Source organism: Falco rusticolus, chromosome 4 (genome assembly GCF_015220075.1).
Source record: "Falco rusticolus isolate bFalRus1 chromosome 4, bFalRus1.pri, whole genome shotgun sequence".
NCBI lineage: Eukaryota > Metazoa > Chordata > Aves > Falconiformes > Falconidae > Falco > Falco rusticolus.
Window position 1 is genome coordinate 48094576 of NC_051190.1, and position 15674 is coordinate 48110249.

At 55.7% G+C, this 15674-nt stretch overlaps 1 protein-coding gene across 1 annotated transcript in view; it reads left to right on the plus strand.

The window, feature by feature from the left end:
• The window catches only part of ADAMTS10 (ADAM metallopeptidase with thrombospondin type 1 motif 10), a 58184-nt gene that overhangs the window by 37295 nt on the left and 5215 nt on the right, over positions 1-15674 (plus strand). Inside the window, exons 12-20 of the mRNA XM_037382996.1 lie at positions 448-555; positions 3722-3867; positions 4298-4361; positions 5241-5343; positions 11466-11599; positions 12466-12589; positions 13132-13212; positions 14685-14848; positions 15258-15384. Of these exons, the coding sequence (XP_037238893.1) occupies positions 448-555; positions 3722-3867; positions 4298-4361; positions 5241-5343; positions 11466-11599; positions 12466-12589; positions 13132-13212; positions 14685-14848; positions 15258-15384 (1051 nt within the window). The remainder of the gene's footprint in view (positions 1-447; positions 556-3721; positions 3868-4297; positions 4362-5240; positions 5344-11465; positions 11600-12465; positions 12590-13131; positions 13213-14684; positions 14849-15257; positions 15385-15674) is intronic.

Below are 15674 nucleotides of genomic sequence, written 5' to 3' on the forward strand. Positions count from 1 at the left end.
ACAGACCCAAAAAAGAGACCAACCCTCAGCCCTGGGATGAGGGGAAAGGTGGAGCACAGTGGGATTAGCTCGGGCCTCACACTGGGATGTCCAAGCAGATGTGTCCTCTGTGGCACAAAGACCAGGCTGGGCTGTGTGGGCTGGCGGGGGAGCTCCAGAGATCCCCAGCCTCAGAAGTGCTTAAGCCTAGTCCAGAGAAGGGGGTGAGCTGGCCTTAGGGTGACTGCAGCTAGCAACACCTTGCAAGATGTGATCTCATTTTCCCCCACCGTGCTGAAAATACTCCTGTCCCTGTGTCCCAGCTCAGCTGGTGCTTCTTAAGTGCACTGGTGTGCTGCTGCCCCAGCCTCGCAGCCCCAAGCACAAGCAAATCCTAATCTCAGCTTTGTTTCTTTGTCTCTTTCTTCCTCCCTCCCCCTCTCTCCCCCAAAATCTCTCTCTTTCCAGGAAGTCTGCAGTGAGTTATGGTGTCTGAGTAAAAGCAACCGCTGCATAACCAACAGCATCCCTGCTGCTGAAGGGACCATATGCCAGACCAACACCATTGAAAAGGGGGTAAGGAAGCCCAGGGCACCACAGCAAGTTGACAGTGACTGAATCCCTCTTCCAGTGATAACCAGGATTTATTGTTTGCATTGGTGAGCGTGGAGTTGATTTAAAAGCACCCACCAGGCTGGCCTCCCCTGCCGCCCAGAGCCTGGAGCCACCCCCACCCTCCCCATGGGCATGGAGGGAGGCTGGGATGTGCCAAGGAGCCCAGGGGCCCATGATCACCCCGAAGTACAGATAATCTTGCATATTGCTGGAAATGCAGAATATGAAGTCCCTGCTCCAGCGAGCTTCACGGTCTCACCTAGGAGGCAGAGTAAGGTGACCTCAAGCAATGTGATGTGCTTTAGATAAACGTCTTGTTCCCAGGTCTGCTGCAGTCTCCTGGCTCTCCTGAGAAAAGTGATTTTTGCCCCAGTTTCCCCAAGAGGGACAACGGATTTATAACATGCGTTCAGAGGAACTTGTGAAAAACTGCCTTGCAAGGCTAGATATGATGAAACTATTTTTCAGGCTCAGCTGAGGGAGGATTTTTCATGTTTTGAAAGTGAATTTTGACCTGACGGTTTCGCTTCATTCCCTGCACCTCCTACACCCATTTATGCCAATATAAAGCGAGTGTGTAGCACTGTTAAAACAAAGCACTTTTGCAAACAATAATAATTGGGACAATGGAGAATCAGGGCTGGGACATTCTCCATTAAATGGGTATGCGTTTTTCCACTGGAGGAAAAATAATTCCCAAGAAATTCAAGAGTAATTTCAAGTCTTTAAAAAGCTAGAGAAGCTGATGTGCAGGAAAGAGGATGGCTTTGACAAATGCATTATTCTTTGCAAACAGTCATCTTAGTTCTGCTGGAAATTAGAGCAAAAAGGAGTAGACAGCTCCTGGGGCTAAACATCCCTGCTGCTGGAGATTCACCATATACAATGGCAGGTTTTTTCTACTAGTCAGCATTTTTTTAGCAACTTTTCCAACTTTTAAATATCTCTTCTTCTTCCACTTAGTTGTTTTTAACAGGGGCTCTTCAAAAGTCCTAAGAGAAGTGAAGTGACAAGCAGTCACAGCCCACAGGACTCACGTCAGCTATTCCCAGTGAAGATGTTCAGTCTGAACGCCCAGTTGCCTTCCTGTGCCTCTGTTTATCCTTTTATATTAATTTATGCTTCAGAAGTGTATTAAGTTTCTGCACCTTTACCAGCTGGAGCTCCTGGCTGGTAGCCCCTGCATTCGCCAGCCAGCTGAGCCCTCAGACCTCAACCCCTGGTGGGAGCAGCTCTTGGAGGTCTGCCCTGGCTTCTCCCTTTCCAGCTGGGGAGAGCAGAGGGGAGGGATCAGGGCATAGAAGCTATTTCAGGTATGCAAGATTAAGGGAGAGATAGGGTGAGTTTCTGTGCTCTGCCACCCAGCTAGGGAAGCAGTGGGAGGGGAAGACTGAGCCAAACTTTGTTGGATGGGGGCTGTGTTCACATCCCAGATCTCAAGTTGTTTCCTTCTCCCAAATTCTCCCTTTTTGTTTTTTGTTTTTGGGGTTTTTTTATAACTGATCCCCTGTGGTTGTTACAGCTTCACCTGTCTTACCCCAAGAACCCACAGTGGGTGACTTCAGGCCTGGATCTGGTGGTAGTTCCTGCTGCCTTAGGGGTGCTCCCAGCAGCCTGGCTGCTCAGACAGCGGGTCCACTGTCTTGCTGGCTCCTTCCCTGACTGTTTTGGGTTTGGTTTTATCTTTTATTTAATTATTATTTCCATTAATCAAGTACTCGTTACACAGGTTACGGTCACTGCATCCTGTGAGGATGTCTTCTGTTATGCATCCTCCTTCCCCACATGCCCCCAGCTCGTATCTGTCTCACAGGCAGCACGTGTCCATTCTTGCCGCAGGAGAGCAAGCCAGGTTCTGCCCCCGGCAGCCAGGGTGCAAGGGCAGAACCCATCGCTGGTGCTCTCAAGAGCCCTGAGTGCATGGAGGGGTTTGCAGGGGCTGGCCAGGCTCCTGGGCAGAAGCAGCAGCACCAGCACCTCCAGGTCTGGAGCAACAGCAAGGACACCAGAAAGGCTGTGCCTGCAGAGCATCTCCTCTGCACAGGATTGCACCTCTGGAAGGGCACTGGCGCACAAGGAGGTCGCTGGCTGAGTGGCCTGGGAGGCCATGGTTCATTTTTCCCTGCCGGCTGTGCTGCCCGTGGAGAACCTGGCTCAGAAGGAGCCAGGAGAGGCCATGCCAACAGCTCCAGGGTGGGTTATCAGCCCCTGGAAGGAGCACACAGCAGTTTCTTCCTTCCTGGGATTATCTCAGCCCCTGAGGCATGGTGTCCGGCACTGTGCCCAGAGAACAGCAATGGGCAGTGGCTCTGGCAGTGGCCCACTCCTTGCATCACTGTTGACTCCAGGGGGTGCAGGACACTTTCCAGGTCCAAGGGAAATATTTCATAGGCAAGTTTCTGTGAGCATCTGTCACCCAGTAGGATGGGGACAGACGGACTCTTTAAGAATCCTCAGCAGAACAATGACATAACGTCATTACTACAATCGAACCTTTATTTTAACCTGGACCCTTTGTACATTTCGTCATTTTAACACATTAACCATAACTTGAGCTCCAAGTACACGTACAAAACTCGCTTCTTCCTGGGAGGGAGTAGCTGGCAGTGAGGGTGTCTGTGTCCCACAGGAATCCTGGCCCTGCAGCCCAGCAGCAGCAGCTTTGGTCCCAGTCCCACCTGGGACTTGTTGCAATGTGCTTTTACAGGCAGTGAGGTGTGTGCTCTTCCATATCCCTGTTCGCAACGTGTGCCACCCTGATTGACTCACGTGCCCAGGACCCCTTTAGAGGAGAGGTGGGGATGTGACCCACTTGCCCGTGGCCGCCTGCTCCACAGGGTGGTGCACAGGGGGCTGGGAGTGGGGGCACTGGTCCCAGCATCCCTGCGAACCCTGAGTATGCAGCACGTGCAAATAGCGACGGTGTGACTTGGAGGAGGGGGCGCCCAGGGAGAAACAAATGCCCTCTGCAATGGAGACGTTGGCTCCATGGCCAGTGAGTTCACATTTCACAGGATTAAAACAGATCCTAGCCCTGAACTGGCTGCCGTGTCTGATGGAGGCTGGGGAGCGCTCTGGGAGAAGGAGACCGTGTGCCGAGGGTGTTTAAAGCTCTGTCTTTCTGCAGTGGTGCTACAAGAGGGAGTGTGTGCCCTTCGGCACCCGTCCGGAGGGTGTGGATGGTGCCTGGGGAGCCTGGTCGTCCTGGGGAGAGTGCAGCAGGACATGCGGCGGAGGTGTATCGTCATCCATTCGCCACTGCGACAGCCCGCGGTAGGTGTACACATGCGTGGCCATGTTGGGTGGCCCTGCCTTGTCCTGGCTGTGCGGCATTGCTGTTCGGTTAGCAGGAAAGGCAGCAGCCGAATGCCTGCACAGCTCGGTTCCCACAAGGGTCTTGGCCCCTGCACGCAGATCCCATGTCCTGCTTTCACAGCAGCTCAGTGCTCGTGCTTTGGTGCTGGGTCTGCAGCCACAGACCCAAATCACTCGCACGACTGCCCAGTACCCTTGCAGCTGAGTACGGGAGGTTTGCTGGCAGCTGCGCTTCTGCAGTAGCCCCTCCAGGCAACATCCATCCTTGCAGCAGAGCAGGTCTGGGAAAAGCCATGGTGCTCCTTCAAACTTGGGGCAGCTGCCTGCCACAAAGATGGCTTAGTGCCCTAAGCTGGTTCTCCCATCTCATTCCTGGTTTGTTTGGCAGGCCCACAATCGGAGGGAAGTACTGCCTGGGAGAGAGGAAGCGGTACCGGTCCTGCAACACTGATGTGAGTACTGCTGGGCACGGGGAGAGGAGCAGCGGTGGGCTGGCAGGGCTTTGCCAGTGGGGCAGGCAGCGCTGTGTCGCAGCAAGGAGACAGGGATGAGCCCTCTCCACACAGATGCGGGGTGTTTGTGCAGCCGTTGCACCTCACAGGAGGAGGTGGCTGGGTGGGGGCGAGACACGCTGTGCCAGCAGCAATCCCACAGTGGGGAAAGCCGAGCAGGACGATGCACGCCTGCACCGGCTGTGAGCTGGCACAGGAGGTGGGTGGGCGACACGTACCTGTGGGGCTTCGGCATCAAGAAGGGGCCCAAAAAGGTAGTGAGGCAAAGGAGGAGAGATCAGAGGCTTCCAGCACTAACATGACAGCAACTGCCTCTTGCACGCTGTGAGTCCAGGCCTGGTCAGGTGGAAGCAGCTCACGAAATGCAGTGTAGCACCCTGTTTCCCAGGGCTGAGGGGTAAATCTCAAGGGGAGCAGAGGAATAACTGCGCTGCAGGGAAGCTCAGTGAAGCTTTGGACCTGGGAAATGGTAGCTTTTAATGTTCACAGGCTGGAAGTGAGGAAAGTAGATGGCTCCCCGTCGCTTCCCCTGGGCTTGACACCTAGCTTTAAAGGGTTGCTCACAGGAGCAAGTGTTGATCTGCAGGCAGACCCGCTGGGGCCAAGGGCTCATGCCGTTAGTCTGCAAATAGTGCCTGGCTTTGCAGGAAGGATGCTTCTGCCGTACTGTAGCAGTGTCCGGTTGTCAGGGCTGGTGTCCCGTCTCCTTGAAGGGCTGGTGTTAGTTGCCGCTGCGAGCCCTGGAGCAGCTCATGCCCACCTAGTGGATAAGGCAGGCTGCTTCTGCCAATGCTCTGATCGCTGGCTGTGTGGCCACAGGACTGCCCACCGGGCTCCCAGGACTTCAGAGAGCTGCAATGTGCCGAATTCGATAACGTCCCCTTCCGAGGGAAGTACTACACCTGGAAGACGTACCGTGGAGGTGAGTGCTGGGGCTGGGCTGAGCATCCCTGGGCCCAGGCAGAACTGGAGCAGGGCTGTGCAGGGCTTTGCTCTCCCCAACTCTCTGCAGGGACAGGTCTCATGGTCTAAGTGGTCTGGTGGGCAGTTACCATCTCCACTAGCCCAAGTCCCGCAGGCTGCCCACTCTGTGTTCTCAGGGCATGCTGCCTCCCCCTTGCATGATGGCAGATCAACATGCATCCCTCCTGGCACTGGCCCATGACCATCATGCCGAGCCACCCGTCCTGGGGCACTTACCCCTGTGCAATTGCCCTTTAACCTCATTGCTGTGCCAGAAACAATTCCAGCAGCATCAGAGCTGTTTAGCTTCTTTCCTCAAGTCTGTTTCCTTAACTGCTGAGGGAGCAAAGAGGAAGACAGTCAAGAGAAGGGAGTTGTTAGTGTCCAGTTAGTGTCCAGTTCTCCCTGATGGGGAGAAAACAGTGCAGCCCTCCCTGCACAGGCAGGTAAAGCTTCTAGTTCCTGCACAGGGAGAAAGGATGCAAACTGATGGATCCTCCAAAGAGCAGCACTCCCTGTTTCCCAGGGTCAGTCCTCCTGTGTCCTGCAGAAGTGTCTGGCGAGGAGAGAGGGCAGGAGGAGGCCTCTGGGGCAGAAATCTCTTAATAATGAGAAAGAACAGCGCGTCTCCTTCATGTAGTTAATGAACTTGACTGGGGAAATCCTTCACAGCTGTGTAAATAAGCACACCTCCCAGCGGGGCTCCTGCAGCTGGAGCAGATGTGCTGAGGCTGCAGGGGATGGATCAATAAAAATGTAATAAAATTGCAAAGCAGTAAGTCACACAAAGACCCCAATGGAAGCCAAGGTGGAAGACAGCCCCGCAGGCTGGATCTGCCCTTGTTTGGACCTCTCTCTTCCCCAGGCATGGCCCAGTGGTTTGAGTCCAGGGGATGGCTGGCCAGTTGAACATCGGCCCTTGAATTATAATCTGGCTCTGACATGGATTTTTGCTTTGGCTTTCAAAAAAATGCCCTTTCCTCTCTCTCTGCTTCAGCTTCCTCTTCCATAAAATAAGGTGGTGAAACCTGTCCCCTTCCCAGGAGGCTGTGAGCGTTGCCACAGTCATGTCCTGAAGGGATCTGGGAGCTGTCTGTCTCAGCTTTCCAGGTTGGCTGTAGGTAATGGTCACAAGGAGCTGTGGTGTTTAGCAGTTATGTTTTGTTTATTCAGTGTCAAAAGGTATCACTCCTCCTCTGCAGTGACCCAAGTAGGGAGACTGAGGCACGTTCACACGAGTAGAGGGGTGCTGGAAGCTGCAACTCCTCAGCCAGTTCTCAGAGCCAAGCCCCTGGCCAGAAAGCATCAGTATCCCAGCTCCTGAGAAATCCTACATGCTGGCACACACCTGCCTGGGAGCTGTCAGCCTGGATTAGCAGGATCAGCTCTTCATGGCATGGGCTGTCCACACTGGACCCTCGTCAGCTGGGATCATGAAGGTGGGAATCACTGTTCCCCTCCACCTACAAACTTCTGTGCCCGAGTCTGGGCACTCTGTCAGGATTGGGGAGACCTGATTGCAGCTGTTCAATACATGAAGAAGGTTTATAAGAAAGACGGAGAGAGACTTTTGACTAAGGCCTGTAGTGACAGCATGAGGGGCAACAGTCTCAAATGGAAAGAGGGTACATTTAGGGTGGATATAAGGAAGAAATGGTATACGAGGGTGGCAAGGCGCTGGCACAGGGTGCCCAGAGCAGCTGTGGATACCCCATCCCTGGAAGGGCATCCCTGGAAGGAAGGTTCAAGGGCAGGTTGGACAGGGCTCTGAGCAACCTGACCTAGTGGAAGGTGTCCCTGCTGATGGCAAGGATGGTTGTCCTAGGTGGTCTTAAAAGGTCCTTTCCAACACAAACCCCTCTGTGATTCAATGACTATAACTTCAGCAGCACAAGTACTTGAATCTTCACTTGCCTGCAGGATTTTGTGATACTTGGTTTTATTCAGGTGTCAGAGGTACATCCATGGGGGAGGCAGGGAGCATCCCTGTCGCAGATCAGACCCCCAGGAAACAATGCTCTCTTGTCTTCCCCTTGCCACGGATGTTTTGCTCTCAAGGCTGGTGTTTTCACCCTGCAGCCTCTGTGCTGGCAGGCATCCCTACCTCAGCACTGGGGAGGCAACAAGGGCTGGACATCATCTCCCTCACTCCCTCCAGGGCTCTTCCAGCGGTGCCTGGTGAGTTCTAGGGTGGTGAGTGTCAGTCCCTCCCTCCTCACTGGCACAAGCAGCCCCCCAGGGCCCATCCTGGCTGGCAGACTTGTCCCTGGGCATTCTGCCCTCCCGCTGGTGGCATGTCTGCTCTTCAGGTAGGTTTTGGGCATGTGTTCCTGCTTTAGGAGCCATTCACTGCCCTGGCCCTCTGCTGAGCCTCTTCCCCTGCTCAGCCCAGCCACTGCCTTTGGCACTGCACCCTTGAGCTGAAAGGTGTGGTGGTGCAGGGGTGCTTTTGCCATTTGCCCGTCAGACTCTGGCCCCACGACAGTTCAGGGAAATGTCCTGGGCATGGAGCATCCCCACCCTGAAGACAAGCAGCATCCCACTGGCTTGGATGGGGGAGGACACCAATTCCGCAGAGAATCTGGGATGGGAAGGAGCCACCCACTGAAAGCCTGACGCCAGCCACCGGGTCACTGGCAAGTTGAGGTCGGGTTTTGAACGGGGCTGGTACGGCCTGTTTGCCTGGTGGTGATTAATAACAGTCCTGGAGCCCAGACCCCGGGATCGCGAGACACAGCTCCAGCAAGAAGCGCTGAGCTCAGCCTTTCAGAGCTCAACAGTCAGCAGATACCTCGTGGAATGTGACTTTAATTGTTTGTTTATTTTGCTTTATTCGCTTAGTTATTCATTTTGCTCTTGGCGGATGCGAGAGCCAAGGGAGAGTGGAGCAGCTCATGGGGCTGGGAGAGGGATGGGGAGGAGCAGGGGCTTGCAGAAAACAGGAGATTGCTCATCATAAATTGTAATGCACTTTAATTCCTTTATGGGACCGGGCAGGCAGGAGGAACAAAACATGAGGCACCGCGCAGCCAACTGAAAATGTGCTATTCTATTCTGTTCTAATAGCTTTATTAAAGATTGCAAGGAGCACCCACGGCAGACCTGGCTGTTGCTGATCTTAGGCTGTTAAGCCCAAAGCAAAGTGTGGGCAGCTGCCTGCAGGCTGGTGCACGGCCAGGGGGCTGGTGCATGGCCAGGGGGTTCACCTCTGTGGGAGCAGGGGGCTGGGGACCCGCACGGTGTGTATAGCAGACCCTGTGCCTTTCAGGGTGGTATGGTCTTGTCTGCTCCTCGTTTTCCAGTCAATTAGTAACTTCACCAGGCAGTGGGCAGGCTGAGGGGGTCCCTGTGGAAGTGGGCTCTTCTGCTGTGGGGGTGGGTCCACCTTGCACAGTGACAACAGGCACTGCAGCTTCTCCTGCCCCATCCTTTGCCTCACCTTTCCTAAGCGGCTAGATGAGGAAAGCTAGCAGGGATTCATCCCACATGGAGCAGCAGCTGGGTGGCAGCATGATCACAGGACCACAAGACCCAGCCCCATGCATGGCCCGCACAAGTCCAGCAGCTGCTGTCAGCTCTCGCAGGCAGGAAAGTGATGGGTGCTGTTTCCCCTGCCCAGCAGCTGCTTCCCTGGCTCCCTCTGTGCACGGGAGATGGTCGGAGCCACTGGGATACAGGGCCTGCACTGGCAGCAGTGGGTCTTTGCCAGTGTCAGGCTGGAGCCCGGGCAGCTGTCCCAGCATAGAGGGCTTGATCTCTTCCACACGCCTTCCTCCTTCTGCTGATCTTGCCTTTAAGAGGGTTAAATTGTTAGGGATGTAAGCCTGCATGCACACAAGTCCTCCTGGGCTCCAGCAAGGGGAGGCCAATGCAGAAACCCCCGTGAACACCCCTGACTCTGCGATGAGCTGGGTTCATGCACTTGCACCATTTTTGCAGCCCTGTAACAAAGTCAGGGCACTTAAGGCAAAGGAATAAATTTGGCCTCATACCGCCAATCCCCAATCTTTTATTTTCTCTCTTTTCTTTCCTTTTTGTTTTTCCTCTGGCTTATTATTCCTTTCATTCCAGTTTTCCCCAGGGGCTCCACTTTCAAGGCTGTGACGATTATGCTCGAGGCTGCTTGTTGCTGGAGGAGGCTGGGCACCAGCCTGGGCATGGGGCAGCGGCAGTGAGGAGTTACGATAGAAAGGAGGATCATGCAACTAATTGGGAGCTACTAAAATGGAGCCAAGGCTGGGACCGAGACAGAAACAAGCTGTGGCAGGTGTTAGCTGCCCACCAGAGAACTGCAGCAAGGTGTCTGCAGTGGGTCTCACTTTTCCTTGTAGCTGGAGACAAGGAAGTGAATAGGGAGTGCATGCGAGTAGCTTAGCAAACCCATCTGAGAGCCCTGACACAAAAGCTCAGGTTTCTGGCTGTTTCATAGCTCTGCGCTCCAGTGATGGCAGAAGAGAGCTCAGCCTTAGAGAGCTGCCAGGGATGAAGGGTCCCAGTGCAGCTGATGGAGCACACGGCCAGCCAGGAGCGAGGCCACAGGCAGGAGAGATGCTCTCAAGCCAGCAAGCACTGGCTAAATCACAGATCCATCTGAGGCAGGGCCAGCACAAGCCCGTCTCCCAGGCTGGTGGGACAGCTGCATGTGTGGGGTATGTGGTTGCCTACGGGGCTCAGTGGCACGGCCTCTCCAAGCTGGAAGTTCACACAGCCAGCGTAAGACCCTTGTGACTCGTGTTTTCTTGGCTTGCTGGTGGTGTTTTGCACCTGAGGTCTGGCTGGACAGACCTGGGGCATAGGCACGCCATGGTTAGATGGCTGTAAGTTTTTGGGGTCATGCCTGCGCTGTCCCACTTGGTGGCCCTGCAGCTTCTGCACCAGGCACCAGGCGGTGGAGAGCCTGGGTGCTCTGGGAGGGTTGATTGAGTTCCCTTCCCCAGGGGCCTGCCCAGGCATCCTGCTCAACAGCATGCCTTCAAGCTGCTGAATTCCCCTCTCCTGTCTCCTCCTGTTCCTCTCTCTCTTGGATTTGCTCTTTCTTCCCCCAGCTGTGTTAGAGTGCTCCCGGGCACAGCTGGGCCACCCCTCCTCCCCATCTGCCCATTTGATGTGCCGTATTGAGTTGCAGGTTTTGCAGATTTCAGTTGCTCCGGACCTAGGTGCTTCCCAGCTCTGGCACACAGCTCACAACTGTTGCTGGTGCCTGCAGGAGCAAACTGCCACAGCCCAGTCATGCATCTCCCTGCCAGGGTCATGCAGGCTGTTGGGTCTCCTTGGGATGCTCAGTAAAGGCAGCACATGCCACCATGTGCACCAGCATTTGATAAAACCCAGTGAGAGGAGGCAGGAAACTGCTCTGCTCAGGTGTCTCCTTCCATAATCTGTCCCACGTCCTGCTCCCAGGCCCCGTAAGCCAATATCCAGCTATCTAGCCTCTGTTCCTTAGCAAGGGTGCTGGGAAGCAGGTATTTTAGCTATAAATTGAGCATCCTTCCCCTTCGTCCTCACACTGTCACTGTCATCTCTTCTGTGAAGGACTCGGCATCCACCAACTGTGAACAGAAAGAAATGGTTGCTCTAGCCTAGTAACTGGTCTAGGAGTTGAAAAATGTAGTTGCTCTGGTCTAGTGGCTGAAAAACCTTGGACAAGTCACTTAAGAGCTGCTGCCTCAGTTTTCCTGTCTGTAAAATGGGCACAAGGGTGTCAACAGCCCTGGAAAAGTGCCAGGAGGCCCAGGAGTGACTGACACCACGTAGCAACAGGCCAGTTTGTTTCCTTGCCCATCACATGCAGCCCATGTTTTCCAGGCTGTGCAGAAGGGACAGTGTCTTGCCATGTGTCGGTGTCCAGTTCAAGGGTCTTGACTCGGTGCTAAGAAATAAGGAGGGTGCCTGGGTCCCTCTGAGGGTCCCTCCACTCGGCAGGGACATCCTCCTGGGCACCTGGACCCGTGCAGTGGGCCAGGCACAGGATGGAGGTGTGGGGAGGGTGAGGGTAAAGCAGCTGTTATCCAGGTCTGGCTCTCCACATTTTTCTTCTCTGTCACCCTGACGGCATGATTTAATATCTTATTTTTTTCCCAGGGGGTGTGAAAGCCTGTTCCCTGAACTGCCTGGCAGAGGGATTCAACTTCTACACAGAACGAGCTGCAGCTGTGGTGGACGGGACACCGTGCCGGCAGGACTCCAACGACATCTGCGTCAATGGGGAGTGCAAGGTGCTGCCAGGGTCTGGGACAGACTTGGGACGGGGAGGCAGGGGCAGACCCCCGGGCAGGGGAGGGCTGTCCTCCACCTGCCTGCATGGGTATCCCTCTGCCCGGGTGCCCAGTTCAGCTGTGGGAGCAGGAGCACATCCACCTCTGGGCTTGTGCCTGTCTGCTCTCCATGCCCTGGGTGCCACGCTGGCCTGCGGTAGTGATGGGTCTCTGCGTTTATAGTCCATGTAGCCCCAGGCACTTGATATTTCCCTTGAAATGGGATCTGGAGGGCTATAAAAGTTTAATTACAAGAAAGCACTGTGGGAGTGGCAAATGTCCCCCAGCAGTCAGGCAGACAGGCTCCCTTCTGTCTGTCTCTCTCCCTTTGTCTCTGGCATCTTTTTGTCTCTATGAGGCTGAATATACTGTAGAACAAAAGGGGGATTTCACCATAGGTAGCCACAGCCGGGCTGGTGACCCGCTTGCTAGCCCACGTACCGCTTGCTAGCCCATGTACCGCTTGCTAGCCCACATACTATGGCAGCAGGGCAGAGTTGGTTCACGTGGGCTCACTGCTGTGATGCTGGTGTTGCAGGGACATGGCTCCCCTTGGGCTGCTGCAGCTCTACCAGCTCAGCACAGGCACCCTAACCTCATCCCTCCCAAGCCTTGGAGAGAGACCCCCCCAGGGCTGTCCCTGGAGAGGAGTGGCAGAAAGCTGGGGCTGCGCAGAGGTGACATTGCTGAGCCTTGCCTGGTGTACGGTGCAATGGAGGGGGGTGAAGGTGGAACCCAGGGATGGGTTCCCTGCGATGCTGCAGGTCAGGTGTGGGGGATACAAGGCCCCACCAGGACGGCTAATTCCCTGCTGCTCCTTCCTCCAGCATGTGGGCTGTGACCGTGTCCTGGGCTCTGACTCAAAGGAGGACAAGTGTCGCGTATGTGGGGGTGACGGCAGCTCCTGTGAGACCGTTGAGGGCGTCTTCAACCAGTCCCTGACGGAGGGAGGTAGGGAGCAAGCGGCCTGGCCAGCGCAGCCGGTGTGTAACCCCCCCTCGAGTCCCTCCTTGACTTCACCTGCTCCTTGGGGACACGTAGGACAGGCAAGGACATATCCCAGAGAAACACCCCGAAGGGTAGGACGAGGCTGCAAGCAGGGAGCAAAGCACTCCTGTTCACTAGCCAGGCTGTGCCCCAGCCGCTGCCAGCACCGAAGTCCCTGACACAGAGTGCCAAGCTGCTTCCCTCCTCCCCAGCTCACACTCCCTCAAGCCAGGCTGTGGAGATGCCCATGGAGATCCCAGCTCCACAGCACCTCCCCAGCGCTGCCAGTCCCATCACAACAAGCCTCTCTCCTGGCAGGCTGTAGTGCTTTTTCTATTTAATTGCAGCGGGTGGCTGAACAAACACCTCTGCACTGCCAGCATCTCTTTTAGCGTTTAAACCCCTGGGTAACAGGGTAGCACCCGCTCCCATCCAGCCCAGGGCAGGGTTGGCTTGGGGCTCGGGGCCTGAGCATCCCTACTCACCAGCACTGGGTTGTCTCACAGGTTACGAGGAGGTGATCCAGATCCCCAAGGGCTCGGTCCACATTGACGTCCGGGAGCTGAACCTCTCCATCAACTACCTAGGTGAGATGGGGCTGGGGGATACTGATACCCCAGCCAGACATCCCTTGCTCTGCCATTTCCCAGCGCTTAACAGGGCATGGGAAAGGCCCAGCAAGGAAAACCTCCCTCTGCAACAGAAGATGGGATTGGGGTCCCAGCTTGCGCTTGGGGGCAGAGGAAGGCAGCAGGAACTGCTGGCAGGGCAGCGTGTCCCAGGCCAGCACGGGCTGTATCGGTGTGGTCCACACAGCCCCTGTCTCGCCGTGGCTCTGCCTCTGTCCTGCACTCACTGTTCGGCAGCATAACCCTGCGCAAACCCCACACCCCACTGTTCCTGGCGCTGGCTGTGGCTCCTTGGCATTCCCCCCTCCGCCAGCATGTTGGGCTGGGGATTAAAAATAGACCTGCTCACATTTTCCTTGGGCTTAATTTTCCAGCCAGACTGGCTCATTTTTACAACGGGCTTTTTTCTTTCCCCTTGTCTTCTTGTTCTGTCCTCCAAGCAACGGACAGTGGTCACAGAGGGGTGGGCAGGGGGACTCACTGCTGGCTCGCTGTCGGGTGCCTCCATAGTGGCTCTCCAGGAGCAGGAACCTGCCTGGATGCTGGCATCGGTGGGAGGTTGCAGCGGGGCTCTCCTGGCAGCATCCTTCCAGGCCAGCTCCCTTTGCTGGGTTTGGAGATGCCAGCATGTCCCCCTGGCCAGCCCACATAGACTGGGAACTCCTGGTGTCCATCCAGACTGGATTTCCGTGCACTGGAGGCACAGCCCAAGCTCAGATCGCTGTTGACTGCTGCCACCAGTCTGTCCCACTCCAGGATCTGTCCCTGCACCCCAGTGAGAGCGGAGGCAGCATCCTCCATGTTCATCAGTACGAAGCATCCTTCCCACCCCAGAGCATCATGGCGGTGAGGTCGTTGCCAGCAGCGATGGCAGGAGGACACAGAGCTGGGTGCCAGCACAGTGTTGGAGGCAGAGAGCAAGGAGGGAGAGCGTGGGAATGCGAGCAGGAGTGAGCAAGCGAGCCGATCCCCCTCTAGTGACTCGCTTCAGCAACCACAGCCAGGCTCCTGGGGACCAGCCTCCTCCAGTAGCCCCAGCAGCCAAGACCCAGTTTGCACACCTGCATTTGAGCCTGGCTCCATGGCCACAGCTTGTCACACTGCCAAGTGTCCCCACCACCAACCCAGGCAGCTGGTTCAGCTCCTTGCAGCATCACCCTTCCTCAGGGAGGTGGCAGGCAGGCTGAGACAAGACGATGGGTACATTAGTCCCACCTCTGCTAGTGACTTGCCACGTGACCCTGACCCAGTCGGCTACTTTATTTGCCCTTCCTATTCCCTGCCTGTAAAATGAGGCTGATGATGTAAAATGAGACTGCTGCCCTCTGTTGTAGCAGTGCTTTGAGCCTGGCGGATGAGAAGCACCTGGCCGAAGCTGGGTACAGGTGCGCTCAGCATTTTCGCTAACCCTTGCCCCCTTGTCCTCGCAGCGCTGAGAGGGGAGAGCGGTGAGTATTACATCAACGGGAAGCTCTCCATTGACCCCCCCCGGCGCTTTGACATCGCAGGCACAACATTCCACTACAGGAGATCCCCAGAGGAGCCTGAGTCCCTGGAGGCCTTGGGACCCACCAATGTCACCCTTTTTGTCATGGTTGGTAACATGGTTCCTTCATACCCCCACCCACCTGGTCTGGGCTAAAGAGACTTTGCCACGTCTACATGGGCATTGGAGCTAGTCAGCCCCTGTCCTTGCTGTCTGGAGTAAAGGGGCATGGAGACCAGGGGTAAATTGGGCTTAAATTCTCAGGTCTCCCTCCCTGATCTGCCAGTCTTCAGAAGGATTCAATCTTTAAGTGCATGGGAGCTTGTTCTCAGATCGTGTCACCTTCACAGCTGCACCACAGTCATCACTGGTGGCTGCCACGTCAGTGCTGGAAGGGACTGGAAGGGGTAGTGGGGGAGATTTCAGCTGTCCTGGATTTTAGAGAGCACACCAAGGTCATGGGCTGCCATCTGGACAGTCATGACCATGCTAGACTTCAGTGGCACTTTCTCCACAGGTCCTTGTGCGGACAGAGCTGCAGGGGATCCGGTACAAGTTCAACGCACCCGTCGGCAGGGATGCCTCAAACCAGTATTCCTGGCACTACACCCCGTGGACCAAATGCTCGGTGCTGTGTGCAGGGGGTGAGGTTTGACCCCGTGTCAGCTGGCGGGGGACACGTGTCTGCGCTCTTGTGACTCACCCACGCGCTCTGTCTGGGCCACATGAGACAGTGACCTTAGCAGCTGCTTTGCGCTGAAGGAGCTCTCAGGTTTCTGCATATTCTCACCTGCACCCAGCCACATGCAAGCTGGTGTCACTCAGCATGAACATGTGTGCAGGGTGTCGGGGCAAACACCCTGGGTGCCATTCTTCGGCTGGACCACGGGTGTAGGTGGGAGAGGTGCTGGAAGGTGGCATGGTGTGCTTGAGG